Source organism: Pipra filicauda, unplaced genomic scaffold (assembly GCF_003945595.2).
Source record: "Pipra filicauda isolate LSUMZ 115617 unplaced genomic scaffold, ASM394559v2 scaffold157_size4220110_pilon, whole genome shotgun sequence".
In the NCBI taxonomy this organism is placed as follows: domain Eukaryota; kingdom Metazoa; phylum Chordata; class Aves; order Passeriformes; family Pipridae; genus Pipra; species Pipra filicauda.
The window spans coordinates 277,860-292,809 of NW_024104073.1; the positions used below are offsets into that span (position 1 = coordinate 277,860).

Below are 14,950 nucleotides of genomic sequence, written 5' to 3' on the forward strand. Positions count from 1 at the left end.
CTCACACCAGGAAGGGGGTTCGTTGGGGCTGAAACGCAGGGTGCCGAATGGATGCTCCTTCTGCTGTAGCACCCAGCAACGCTCTGGGCAGGGAAAACCTCTCTGCGCCATGGAGCGAACATACAGGCCTTGGTGTAGCAGATGAGGGGAGAGCGTGGATGGCGCCTGGAGGAAGCTGGTCAGGGAAGTGCCACCAGCCGGTGGGGCAGGGAGGTAGCGAGGTCCCGTTGCCGTTGCTGGTGTTATCCGTGCTGGGAGGAGAAGGGACTTTAGCGGAGGCTCCTTGCAGAAGCAGAAGAGCCGATACTTCGGTGCGCACGAATGGATGTAACGCGAGCGTGGCGAGCGCCGGTGCCTCGGCATGTCCGTCAGGACCGAGTGCGAGGGGGGAAGAGAGAAGGAAAATCCAAACTGCTACAAAGCGAACAGGAAGAAAGGCAGTAAGAACTGCCTGATTTTTTTTTTTTTTTTTTTTTTACCCCGTCTGGTAAAAAAATAACCAAACCAAATCCTATTTGAAAATAAAAAGCCCAGTTAAATCAAGAAGCTCCCCTTCGCCGCCCCGCACACTCGGTGAGGGAGGAGCGGGGTCCCCGCGCCGCCCCGCACCTGCTCGCGCGGGGGGCGGCGGGGCGCCTGCGCGGGGCCGGGCCGTGCGGGGCCGTGCGGCCGCGCACCCCGCGGGCGCCGCCGGCGGGCAGCGGGACGGCGGCCACGTGACGCCGCCGCTCGGCTCCCTGCGCTCGGCTCCGCACCGCGCCGGGCGCTGCGCACCGCGCTGCGGAGCCGCCGCCGCCCCCCGCCTCCGCGCCCTCCACCCTGCCCGCGGGGCACGGGAGCCGGTGACGGGAGCGAGGCGGAGTCTGGAGGGAAGATACCGAGAGATAGAGATTTAAATCACATCCCCGGCTGTAGAAGGGGCAGCAGCAGCAGCAGCCCCGGCGCAGAGGTACGGACGCACGCGCCGAGACAGGTCTGCCGGCTCCGCCGCTGCTGCTGCTGCTCATCATGGGTGCCGCCGCCGCCGAGCCCCCCAGCGCCATGGGCCTCGTGTCCAGCGTGGTGAACGACACCCTCGAGTTCTACCGCTGGACCTGGAGCATCCGAGGTAACGCGCCAGGGCGGCCCCGGCCCCGCCATCGCCGTGCCCGGCGCCCCCCGCCAGCTGCCACTGATGCGCAGCGGCTCAAAATGGCTCCGTCTCCGGGGAGACGCGGAGGGCGCTCCGGCTCCCCGGGACCCCCCGCACCCGCCTCTCCTCCTCGCCCTTCTGGGTGAGCTTGGGTGCTTCGTTTGTTTATCCGCCGTAATCCCGGGTAAGGGCCCGGGGTGCGCGGGGCATCGCGTCGTGGCAAGGTGACGGTGTCCCTCGGGCGCCCGCGGGCTGGACGGAGCGAAATCCGCTTCCCAGAGCCGTGGCTCCTCTGGTTCCCTCTCGCCGCGGTGTGCCTTGGGGTGGTCATACGGGAATCTGATGTCGGAGGTAAGCGAGGCCCTCCGGTACTTCGTGCCGGAGCTCAGACCGCCTCCGGCTTCTGCGGCAGGTGCCGTGCCGGCAGAAGCCCCGTGCCGGCATCGCGTGGAGTTAAGCAAACGAAACGAGGAAACGATTGTTACCGTCAACGCTGAAACTTTTTGTTTTAAATTAAGTGTGTTTGGGTCGGTTTTGCTGGTTTTCATTTTTAATATGCTCCATTTCTGTAATTGCACTCCACGACTGCAATGTGGAAGATGCTGAAGGAAGAGAGAATGTCTTGGAATATGGAGAAATGTGAAAAAGCAGCTTTTAGTGTTGGAACAGTAAACGCGGTGGTAATTTGCTGCAGTGACTAGTACCTCTGGAGGTGTTATTGGTCAGCGTGAATGGCTCTGTCTCGTTGGTCAAATGAAAGCAGTTGCAGCTTTCATAGCTCATATTGTGAGTAGGCACGGGCAGTTGACAGAAGGATCGCTTCTCTGGATGTTTTCCTCATTTTTTTAGTTGTCCACGCAGTGATGAGGTCTAGGCTATTTTGATTTAAACCTAAAAAAGCATAGAGCAAAACCAGAGTGAATGCAACTATGGACGTGTTTTGTGGCAGTGTGGTGAGTGGAAATGTGGGGCCTTCATTACAGATGGGGAGCTCACTGCATCAGCAGTCTTTGCTTTTCCACCCCCCTCCTTTCTGCCATCTGTCAGATAATAAATTAATTTTATGTTATAGATGGAAGGAGCTCACTTTTTTCTACAATTTGCCTTCCCATAACGTAGGTGTTTTGCCATATTTTAAAAATTAAGCCTACATGCGTATTTTTCTTTTCTGTATTTAACAACTGCCAGAATACGAGAGCAAATAAAAATGCTTGCAGCAGCACTGCATTGTAATTTACCAGTGTTTGCTCTCTTTCTCTGCCTCTTGCAACATACCATTGTTTGTAGACTGCCAGGTAATGTGTGAAAGAGATGCTGTTCTAGCCAATCAGTAGCATTTTCAGATGGATATAAAAATAGATGTGAGTACAAAGTTGATATCCTTATGGATTACTTGATTTCTTTGGAAAAAATACTTCAACTTCTGATATGTTTCCTGAACTTCAAACACGTTATTTAAGTCTGTACATAGACCATGTTCGTTGTAAGCAAAAATGATGAGAGAAAAACTAAAAAAAAAAAAAAGGAGGGGGATGAAAAAGCAAGTAAATATAAAGAATGTAACAATAATGTAACTGACAGTGATACTACATATAGAGCAAACTTTCATTTCTTCTCCTCTTTGCAGAATGTTAAGTAGTAGCAGGGTGACTACATTTTGATGGCAACTAAAATATGCTTAAGTCTTACTAATTTTCTAGTGCAGAATTTTAAATTTTTGCTCTAAGTTCGGTAGTGTTGCTGTTAACACGGTATTCCATTGTAATGAAATAATCAGTCCTATTTTGTGTAAGAGGTGGAGCGTTTCTTGTTCAAATTCTGAATTTCAGCAGGTTCCTGCAAGGCTAGTTTTGGACAGAGCAGAAAAACATACTACAGTGCTTTATACCCAGTAGTACATAAATCAAGGTCCTGAATGGATTACGGTCAGATATGGATAGGCAAAACATGTAATGTCTCACATTGTAGTCACAAGGTAGCTCTGGATAAGAAAATGTCATTCATGAGGCAATGCTGTGTAGCTTTTCAGTGAAATAACTTCTTAATGCATTAAGTTCCACTCAATTTGCTGCTTTTCTGCATGTGTCTTTGTTCAGACAAAAATAATTGTCTCCATTTGCCATGTCTGAGTGAATATATAGCATCCTTCCAGTACCTAAAGACAGGTGACAGGAGAGGTGGATAGGGAGCTTTTACAAGGCCATGTAGTGATAGGACAAGGGGTAATGGATTCAAACTGGAAGAGGGCAGGTTTAGATTAGATATTAGGAATTCTTTACTGTGAGGGTGATGAGGCGCTGGAACAGGTTGCCCAGAGAAGTTGTGGATGTATCATCCCTGGAAGTGTTCAAGACCGGTTGGATGGGGCTTTGAAAGTCTAATGGAAGGTGTCTCTGCCTGCTGTCAGGGTGGTTGGAACTAGCTGATATTTAAGGATCTTTCCAACCCAAACCATTTTATGATATGTTCAAATCATGAATTCAGCACTGTTATGTGAATTCATGCAATTCACCTTTGTGTCAAGAGCTATGACAGTGATATTGCTCAACAGAAAACTTAAATTATGGCATGCAAGACCATTGCCTAATGTTCAATATCATTAAATAAAAGACTATACCACGCAGCAAAGTTGCTCAACAAATGATGCTATGCAATAGCATTACACAATAAATCATACTGAAACACTACTACACAGCAAAATTACACAACAAAATGTGAAGAAATTTTATTCCCACTACGACTCCTACACTTATTCTCTCCAGTTCCCACTTCCATTTTTTATTGGACACCCATTTGTCTTTAGCCCTGTTCTTAGTATTCAGCAGGATTGTCCTGCCAGCAGGTGTTTTCTCCTGCTGCCTCAGACTCCTGTGATGAGACTTGTGTAGAACTGTGCCAGAATGTCCCACTGAGTTTTGTGCTGCTTTATTTTTGCACATTAAGGATTTGATCTTTTTCCTCCCCTGCTCTGTACTATTTAAAAGCAACTGACCTTTTCTGAGACTAAAAAGAACCCCGAAAGGGTTCTTTATGATGAGCCTAACTGGATTTTGTTTGAATGATGTCACAGGGTTTTTTTCAGCATTAAGCATGCTGTCTAAAGCTGTTTTGTTTGCGGGTTTGGTTTTTTGGAGGTTTTTTTTAGATCTTGCATTTGGGAATAATATTAGTGTTCTGTGCCATTTTCCCCATATATATTATCAAGTACATTTTCAGCCTTACATTAATGTTTTTGCTTGTTCATTTGTTGAAAAAATATTTTTTTTTCTCTCCTTACTTGACTATGTCTAAAAATCTATTGTAGCTGTATATTCACCTAGGAGGCTGAAGGATATAATTTAGGAAGCCGTAAACTTCAAGGAGAGATACAAAGGTCAAAAACATGGTCTTGGTAGTCATCAGAAGAAAAAAAAAAGGTGGTCGGAAGAATAGTTACTATCAGGAAGGATGATCTAGGAATTCCATGCCCTTATTTCTGTAAGGGCATGGGACTGGTTCCATGTAATAGCTAGGGCAGGGCTTCCTTCTTTCTCTCAGCTCGAGTAGCTGGTTGAGGTGAGATCTGCCAGGAAGGATTTAGGATATGATTAGATGACTGAGCAAGTGACTTTCAGGGAGGTTCCAGGCTGTGTCCAGGGGAACTATTAAGATTATAACTCAGGACACAATCCAGGAAAGAAGAATGTGGAAATTTCAAAACTTGGGTGAAGAGACCACTGACAGTTGGGAAGGGGGAATAGGAGACTGTGGCTTGAAAAGGAGATTTGTGAAACGCTGTACAAAAAGATTTATTTAGAGGAACTAGTTAATTTGAATGTATTGAGCTAAAGAGCAGAAGGCTTTACTGACTTTGGGTGAGAATGATTGTTCTTGGAGCTCAGAGTTTAAGGAGGCAGGGCCATCCCGGGCCAGCTGGGACTACTTTGGAACAGCAACTATTTACAGCTGTTGCAGTTAATAAGATTACAGACTTTTTCCGTCAGTAGGAAAGGAGACAGGAGAAAGATGCAAACTTTCACTTTAGTGGTAGGATAGTCTTCTATGTAGCATCGTCAGGAACAATATTGGTTGTAGTTTTTATCAGTTGAGTCAGGAGCATAAGACAGTGAGGACGAAGAACATGGGAAATTTACAGCTGCTTGCCTGAAGAGTGAATCAGTGGAACAGCTTTCATGGGAATACAGATTGCCATAAAAACTTTTGCCAGGAAGATCTTTAAGAATGCCCAAGAAGTTCAGATTCATTTTCTTTTTCAGTCCAGGGAACAGAATTGGAACAAAACTTGTTTCTTCTTCCCTCATTCATTTCCCCATGGAAAAACCAACTATGGCCAAAGGATGCTGAATGTTTATGCTTGAGGAAGGCTCATTGGGGTGGTTAGCAGAACACTCTGAGTGCAAGTAGTCCCCTGTATTTGAGGATTTGTGCCAAAGCTGGAGACAAGTAGAATCCCAGTGAAAGTTCCTCAGAAAGTGATGATGGGGGGAGAGAGAATGGTGAGATGAAGGTACAAGAAACCTATTTCACAGAAACAAAGCAGAATGTGTTCCTAAGCTTTTGGATGGATGGCTGAGCATTAGACTTGGTGATTTGGAATGGTGACTTGGTGATTTTTTGATACTTGTCTTGCAGATACAATTTTCTTGGGAAAAATTTCTCAAGGGAACAGTTTTTTCCATCTGTGACTGTGACGGGGTAAAACACAAGGATTAGACAGGAGCACACCAAAAACTGGAGAAGCAGTGTAAATGGGCTTGGCTGCCTTGTGGCATAAACACAAAGAAAAAAACCTGTGGCATAACCAGCACTCAGAGAACTTGATTACAGAAGTAAAGAATGTTAAAGACTAGATCATATGAGTCTGCTTTCAACCAAACTGAGCAATAGGAGCATCCCAGTTTATTTGGTTTGTTTCACATTTAATTGCTTGTCAGTGGAGGGAGGTGATGAAGAAATTATTTATTAGTGACGAAAAAACAGCTGTTGGTATTGAAGACAATTTGCTGGGTGTTTGAGGGAAATACCACCCACATTTCATCACCAGGAGATTTTATCATATTACAGCACTTGAAAGACATAATCAGAACTAAACAGATACCAAGCATCTTTGGAAATGAAAACATAATTCAGAAAAGTACATTACTGAAATGGAAATGTCTGCTTAGAGATTTTGGATCACCAGGCTTCAAGAACTCAATTATGAGGGAATAGCATGAAGCAAAGTTAACATTGTGGATGAGGAGCTGAGTTGTGAGTGGAAAACTTCTCTTTCCTAAAATGAAGGAGAAGTTGTGGGGACCACCTGCTCAGCTTGAGCAAAGACACTAAACAGAAAAAAGCCTTCAAAGAGCACCAGCAGGAATGTGATACATAATTCCGTTTGAACACTCATCAGCACAATCCAAAAGCAAAAGGAAGCGTGTAGACAAAATCACAAGAACATAATTTTTGGAAATTCATTTTAAGGCTGTGTAGATAGTGTGTCTTGAAATCTTTGAAGGAAATCAGATATTATAAATACTCCTAAAGGAGAATCCATGGAAAAAGATGGGAAAACAGCTTTATGCAGAATTTAACCAAACTGATTGCATGACCTTAGTACCTATTGCAGAAGGCCAAATAACTGGAAGCTTAAAATTGTGGCACACGATAAATTGCTGTTGTGGAGTTCTCAGTAAATCATGTTTCTTAGCTGAGGCTGCATGCCATTAGTGAGGTGCAAATTGATATGTGGTCCTGGAGCCACATACTACGACCAGAGGTGAAAAATCCTTGAGCAGTTGAAACAGCTGTGGCATGAAGCAAATTCCACTGGTTGCGTAAATTGATCAAGAATAGTGTCGGAACTCTTGCTCGTAAGGTAGCTTCTCTAGTTGGAGTAACTTGACTAGAAGTTGATTGTAGTAGTCACTGTATTTATTCTGTGCTCAGTGTGAAGAGACATGTAGCAGGGCTATGGTTATAGCTATGGCAGACCAAAAGAGGTTGTATTCAAGGCAGCTGTGCTGTACTGTCCTGTGCAACCAGGGAAGATTGTCAAAGGCTGCATAAAGACAATTAGTAGAGGAAGGTGTAGGAAGCATAGGATGTAGTTCCTTTTAAGGTCTTGTAGATCAGGAGCCATGAGGAATGGGTGAGGCAAAACTCCACTTTTTCCTTTGCCAGTCCAGACAGGTTTTTGGAATTACTTGATTCACATGGATTAAGAGAGCACTTAGATAAAAGTTGAATGAATGAAAAGGCTCTAAGTGTATATGGAGACAACTTTGAGAGGAAGAATTTGCTAGGATGCAAGATGAAGGGAGGAGAAAAGGCTGTTGTGCGTACTGAAGAGTTTTTTGAGGTAAGGCAAGTGGGGTTGAATGAATGCCTGAATGGCCTGAAAAACTGGAGCTACATGAGAGTTTATTTATCTAAAAAGAATTGACCATTAAAAGAATGAGACCTTTGGCTTTTAAAGATTGTTGGTATGACTGGAGTGTGCCTGGAGAACAGAAGTTGGGACATTGTGACTTAAAGGACAGATCTGATCCGTGAGATAGGACTTCTCTGACTAGTAAATATATGACAGGGCTTTGCTTTCTCAAGCTGTATTTGGAAACTAAATTTTAGCTACTGTTGTATTTCATAAGGAACTCTTTGAGTGGGACTGTCTGACTGACATTTTTTTAGGAGGATGTCGATGCTGAGTATATAGTTACCAGGTCTCATTTAGGTGACAAGTGGGTACAAGCCTACTCAATGTTGTCAAGACTCAAGTGCTTCTGAGTATCTGAACTTCAAGGTCTTGGGGCAAATGAAGGCAGCTCTGAAATTCAGGCTTGCAGAGATCTAAGTGTCAGCTCTGTTGGGGTTTTGAGTACTACACCCTAGATTGTAGACTAAGCAATAAGTAGCTGCAAGGCAAACCTGGAGATGATTTGAGTGTGGCATGGTTTGTATTAACACCCTCTGTGTGTGCTTGGATCTCAAGATAAGCATGAGCTAGTTTATCTTTCTCTCATGGAAGGTGAGGGGGAATCAGCTACCTCAGTTTGGCTTGCAGTTTTGCCATCAAGTTGATTAGAGGCATGGAGCACCTCTCCTATGAGGAAAGGCTAAGAGAATTGGGATTGTTCAGCCTGGAAAAGAGAAGGCTTTGGGGTGACCTAATTGTGTCCTTCCAGTATCTGAAAGGAGACTACAAGAAAGATGGAGAGAAACTTTTTACAAGAGCATGTAGTGACAGGATAAGGGGGAATGGCTTCAAACTGAAAGAGAATAGGTTTAGATTAGATGTTAGGAAAAAATTCTTTACTGTGAGTGTGGTGAGGCACTGGAACAGATTGTCCAGAGAAGCTGTGAATACCCCATCCTTGGGAGTGTTCAAGGCCAGGTTGAGTGGGGCTCTGAGCAGCCTAGGCTAGTGTAAGATGGCCCTGTCCATGGCAGGGGGGTTAGAACTAGATGATCTTTAAGGTCCCTTCCAACTCAGTCTGTTCCGTGATTCTGTAACATATTTAAGAAGAGGAAAAAAAAAATGGCGCAGAAGTAATTGCAGCCAGAGAAGAAAGGAGTGAGAATATGTGAGACAAACCACTCTGCAGACACTGAGGTCAGTGAAGGAGGAGGAGGAGGTACTTCAGGTGCCAGAGCAGAGCTTCTCCTGCAGCCCATGGAAAAAACCATCATGAGGCAGGCTGTGCTCCTGCAGCCCATGGAGGTCCACAGGGCAGCAGAGATCCACCTGCAGCCTGTGGAGGAGTCTCATGCCAGAGCAAGTGGATGCCTTAAGGCTGTGGCCCTGTGGGAAGCCCATGCTGGACAGGTTACTGGCAGGACTTGCAGACCCCTAGAGAGCAGCCTGCTCCTGAAGGACTGCACCCTGTGGAAGAGACCCACACTGGATCAGTTTGTGAAGACCTGCAATCTGTGGGAAGGACTCAGGCTGGAGAAGTTTGTGGAGAACTGTTTCCTGTAGGAGTGACCCCGTGCTGGAGCAGGGGAAGGACTCCTCCTTCTGAGGAGGAAGCAGCGTTAGAAACAACATTTGATGAACTGACTGTAACCCCCATTCCCTGTGTCTCTGTGCAACTGGCAGGGAGGAGGCAGAGAATCAGGAAGGAGCGGAGGGGTTGGGGAAAGTTGTTCATAAGATTTATTTTACTTCTCATTATACTACTCGAATTTTGATTGGTAATAAATTCAGCTAATTACCCCAAGTCAAGTCTGTTTTGACCATGGCAGTAATCTGTGATCTCTCTGTGTCCTTATCTCAACTCATGAGCCCTTTCTTCTGTTTTCTCTCCCCTGTCCAGCTGAGGAGGGGAGTGATTGAGTGGCTTTGGTGGGTACCTGGTCCCCAGCCAGGGTCAAACCACTGCATTCCTATTTCATTTCATCCATCCCCCTCCCACATGTACTCCTCTCTTTCAACGTAATCATGAACTCTTGACTGTTTGGTTTGTTTCTATCACATCTTCCTATTCTTTTTATCTCTTTCGGCTGTATCTCTAAAGTGTCTTCCTCCAGCTCTTGTATATGTTATGCTTAGTTTACATGTTTGACCATGGTGTTTCGGGGTTTTTTATCTGCTTATAGACAACATCTCCTTGTTTCCCTCTCCCAATTCTAACCAATATGAGAGGTTGTCTTATTTCTTTCTGAATGCTCACAGAATGTTGCTGGAAGAAGGGAATTTATCAATCACATCTTTTACTTTTTCTATTAAGCCAGGAAATCTTATCTCTCTAGCCAATATTTTATGCCCTTCTATTCTTAGAGTATCATTGTAACACATTGTCTTTAAGATACTCTGAAGAAAAAAAAGGAAGTAGGAAATACAGCTGTTAAATTGAGTAGCTCGGCTTTAAATAGGAGACTTCATAACCATATTTTTTGTTTGCATTTAATATTTAGTGGTTTGCCGAGAACAGATGTGCACAATAGAAATTCTCACACACAGAGTACCGCTTTGATATTTAGGTCAGATCTTTTTCTATACTGTCTAATCTCCATATTGGTGATCCATGAATTTTTGATCAAGACTGAAACTTTATTTCAGAAACCATTAGAGAAGCTTAGATTTAGGGGCCATGTGTTACCATGGAAGGTAACACGACTGTGGAAGTGAGGAGACTTAGTTGTAGCAGTTGTTGGGGCATGGACATTATGTAGCTGCCAAACTGATGATTTTGCTACTGTATACTTAGTGAAAGATTCAGACACTGATCATTCTTTTCACCATCTTTGGGTTAAAAACATTTTGGCATTCAGTTCATGTTTTGAAAATCAACATTTCAAAATTAGTCTCTTTTTATGCTGTTGGTTTCTTCACCCCTAATTTGTCATTAACAAAGATGTTAAAGGCATGTTGAGGAATTAAGTTCTAAATGTTTAGAGAGTTGTTTTTCTTTGGAGGCTTTGACTGATGTATTTGTGTTAGGCTCACAGAAGACCTAATGTATCCCACAACTGTAAAAAATACTTCTGCCTCTGAACTTTGAAGAGCTAATGCATTTCAATAACTCCTTTTGTAGTTTTTAATCAAAACAAAATTCCCTCTTCATTCATCCTTCTGTAAAACCAAAGCGATGAGCATTCTTGTGGTGATGCAAACAGAAAAAACAGGTAGTTTATCAGAGACATTTCTGTGCAACTTATTGCAAATTTTCTCCAGTAACTTTCTTCTATTTTGAGGTAGATTTCACTTGCCGTTGCTGGTTTTCATACATGCTCAAAACTGCATCTACAAGTGTCTAAATATTCATCTGCAGCCCTAAATTATTCTGTGTTACAAGAGCAGCAATGTAAGTTGTTTGTTTGCAGTGTAGTTAAGCATCACTATCCTTCCGCTGTGTTAGCACATTAGCAAGACGTGTATCAGTGCTCAATTTACTGTCTCGTGTATGCTGAGTATGTAACACATGTCTCTACAGTGGATAAGGCCTTGCAGAGTTATTATTAAACTGTTGTTAATAATCCTTCACATTTTTCAAGGATTAGATTTAAACTGAGGAAATCTAATGAAAATATCTGTTTATGGAGAAGATAATCATATTCTATGATCATCCCCTTCAGCATTATAAAATCCTGGATGGGCCAATAGCCTAATCTGTTATTGCAACATTGAATATGCATAAATCCTGTGTTTGTATTGCTGCTTATTGATACCCCTACAACTATTCTCATAGGACCAAACCTCAACGCTTTTCTGTGCAGTAATGACGTCTCCAGTTTGAGGTCTGAGAAATAGTTTTGGCAGAAACCAGAGAAAAGTGAGTAAAAGTTTCAGTAAGGAAATCACTGTAGAAGGAAAGTTTTATGCAGTACTTTTATTGCTTTAGAACTACATAGACATGGACTGGATCATGAAGTCTGCAAGTAGTTTATAAAACTGCATCTTGTGCCTGGATTGGGGATTTTTTTTGTTTTCTTCTGTTTATTCTGTAACATACAATGTTTAAGAAAAGGCATGCAGGTATTACTGCACTGGGAATGCATCTTGCATTTGTGATGTTTGGAAAAGTAAGATTTGACAAACAGAAGCCCTCAAGGCATGAAGCATTCTTCTATCTTCCAAATCTTACGTAAGCTTCAATGAGGATTATATTTTTATTATTCCCTGAAACAGAGCATTTGCACTGTCCCCACAAGTAGTCATAATCAATGGAAGAGATAAATCAAATATAATTTGAGCAAAGTAATCTCTTTAGACTTGAAAATTCTCAGACTTGATGTTAAATAGCTGTGTCTCTTGAACTTCATGATAATTCCATTATTATTCTTGTCTTGAAACAAGTAGGTTCTGTAATTGCTATATACAGGTGCAAAGAAAATATAGTATTAATGATTGAATGATGGGAGTCCTGAGATGACTAGAATGCTAGTTAGAATAATGGGAAGGGTAGATAAAATACATCTGGCCTTTTAACAGCAAGGCATTCCTGTTACTTTATGGAAGTTTATGAAACATGCATATTACACAGATGTTCATTAGCTGCAGGAGATATTGTTCTTAGCTGTGTGGCATTTTGATTTTATGTTTTTGTATATAGCTTTAAGGAAGACTAAGTGGTCGATTACAAAGCCCTGAAATTCAAAACAAAGCCACAACTGGTTATAGGTCGTACCTGTTAGTCTTGTCTTGCAGTCCTTTTGGTGCTGGGACAGGTGTCTCTCATTTCTGAGTGCAGCAGGATTCATACGTCTTTGCAAACTTAGAATCTGTGGGCTTCGTTGTTTTGATTTTCAGAGTAAGTGCTTTCGTTATTAATTGTGCTTCAGGCTGAATATTCTTATTCTTTCACCTTAGTTTTGTGTTTCATGGCTTGCTAAAGCAACAGTGCTTTGCCATAAAATTTTGATGTCTCTTGTTCTTGACCCAAACAAGTTAGTTTGTTCTTAACTAGTTAAAGCTTGAGGACATAACTCAGCTATTTCCACTCATTATTCAAGATCAAAGTAAACTTGCTTTCTCTGTACTGTTCTGTTCTGTATTAAAAAAATAATTACTTAAACCAGGTCACCTGTTATGCTTTTTTGTTCCAGGTTTTGGGAACCTTTATCCATCCTGTGCATGTCATCCTTAGCTTTACCAGTAACACACATAGGACTAGATTCTTTACTGTGAGGGTGATGAGGCACTGGAACAGGTTGCTCAGGGAAGTTGTGGATGTCCCATCCCTGGAAGTGTTCAAGACCAGGTTGGATGGGACTCTGAGCAACCCAGTCTGGTGAAAGGTGTCCCTGCCCATGGTGGTGGTTGAAACTATGTGATTTTTAAGGTCTCTTCAGTTTAGCAGAGAAAAGTATAATAAACTAATTAAACTTTAATCCTAATTCCTTTGGATTTAGAGAGCAAACTTATGCAGTGGGTCTAGTTAACATTTTACAGCAAGCCTGCTATATGTTCTACTGGGCTTTCCACCTCTGGAAAGACATACGCTAAAACAGGAAATTCTTCTAAGTAAGATTGCTTAGCTAATATATGTGTTAAGCGAAGTTTCATGGCCTTTGTTTGTAAATGATGCTGGATTCTTCCTGAATTAGGCACAGGTATCTTTGACCCTGTCAGACTCCTTAGAAATATCCATAGGGCCAGAAGACTGCAGACATTGCCAAGTATGATAGGTAAGAAAGAAGCTTAAACTGGACATTTCTTGTGTCCCAGTTGTTTTGCTTTCCTGTAGCAATCTGTCTGCACAATCCTGCCTCGGAGGACATAGAGAATTTTTCTGACTGAAACAACGATGAGGCTATAGGCATGTAATTTTAGTTTGTGCGATAGCTTCAATCTACTGTCATAGGATTTCTCGTAAATAAACTTGATACACTGAGATAATTAGCAACATGACAAGAGGAAATGGCCTCAAACTGTGCCAGGGGAATGTCAGTTTGGACATCAGGAGGAATTTTTTCACAGAAAGGGTGGTCAGACATGGGAAAGGGCTGCCCGGGGAAGTGGTAGAGTCACCATCTCTTGAAGTGTTCAAGAAAAAACTGTATGTGGCACTTAGTGCTATGGTTTATTGACATAGTGTTCAGTCAAAGATTGGACTTAATGATCCTGGAGGTATTTTTCAACCTTAATGATTCTATAATTCTATGAATTGAGGACTAGGGTGCAATATGTGCGATGAATAATCAATATCAAAGCAGGTAAGTTAATTTAAACACTAAAGATGTTTAAAAGAATAATTAATTTTGCGCCATATGAACTGGTCTATTAAAATCATAATAAATAAGTGCATAGAAATTTTTAACATCTATAGATGTTTGATCCAAAAATATATGGCCTCTCAATTTTTACTCTGCAGTGGTGCTTCTCTATCAGTCTTCAGTCTCAAGCAGTGCAGCCCATATAGTTAGTCACATACTGTTATAAAGGCTAAGCTTCAGCTGTTTTTGTTCCATTTGTACATTCTGAGATGTTAGTCAAAGACTGAGGGTTTTTTCTTGGAATCTCTACAAACTGGTAACAGTAAATGTACTTCTAAATTGTTCTGATACATTCATCATCATCATCAGTTTAAAAGCCTAGGGTCTAATCAGGTAGATGCTTTTTCAAGTTTACTTTCAACTGAGCCAGTCTGCAGTGGTTGTGTAGCCACAGTGAACCTTGTATTCACTTGTAAATATTTACATGACTGAAACAGTATTTTTAATACAAATGGAGAAAGAGAAGTATGCTGTATAGAGTATTTATCTGTAGCCAGAAAGAAAAGGGGAGAATGGGACAATAAAGTACTGCAAAACGATCTTCTGTGAAAGTTTTGTAAACATTTTAATGTGTGTAAAGTTTTGTTTCTCATGTTTTCTTATACAGGTTTTCATTTTGTAAGAGCCTTTAATTACAGTGCTGGTGTAACTAACAAGACATGGGAAATTCTTAGATAATTAAAATATTGTAGTTCATAGAACAGTGCTCTAGCTAGCTAACATTGGGTTACCTTCCTCATATTGTGGAATTTAAAATTTCACTCATTTAAGGAAATCTTTCTTAAACTTGAGATTGGGCTTTGAGAGGACTTCTTCTAAAGTAAACAGCGTGATCTGCAGAGAGCTTTCACAGAACTGCTTTTAAACAGTTGCCATTATTTCTGCAGTGTCTTTGGAAATGTAATCGGACAGATGGATGTGCTGGATTGGCACTGTAAGTGTCTTTGCGCTGAGAATAGTATCAATAGCTATTAATAACTTCGAAAGTCTCTCCAGATAAATTAGTGAGTAGTGACCTTATAGCTAAAGAATACATAGTAAAAGTAAAAATAAAGACTATCTAAGTTTTGATTTTTGAATCTAACATGAATGCAGGGAATCTCAAAAATCATGTATTTT

The 14,950-nt window shown here is 42.1% G+C and overlaps 1 protein-coding gene across 2 annotated transcripts in view; it reads left to right on the plus strand.

The window, feature by feature from the left end:
* Positions 1-632: 632 nt before the first annotated feature.
* The window catches only part of ELOVL4 (ELOVL fatty acid elongase 4), a 36,414-nt gene continuing 22,096 nt past the window's right edge, over positions 633-14,950 (plus strand). Inside the window, exons 1-2 of one of the 2 annotated variants that reach the window (XM_039379129.1) lie at positions 633-906; positions 997-1,108. In XM_039379129.1, the coding sequence (XP_039235063.1) occupies positions 1,009-1,108 (100 nt within the window). In that variant the 5' untranslated portion in view covers positions 633-906; positions 997-1,008. Of the gene's footprint in view, positions 1,109-14,950 lie in introns of both variants that reach the window. The other variant, XM_027711499.2, reaches the window with a different exon arrangement.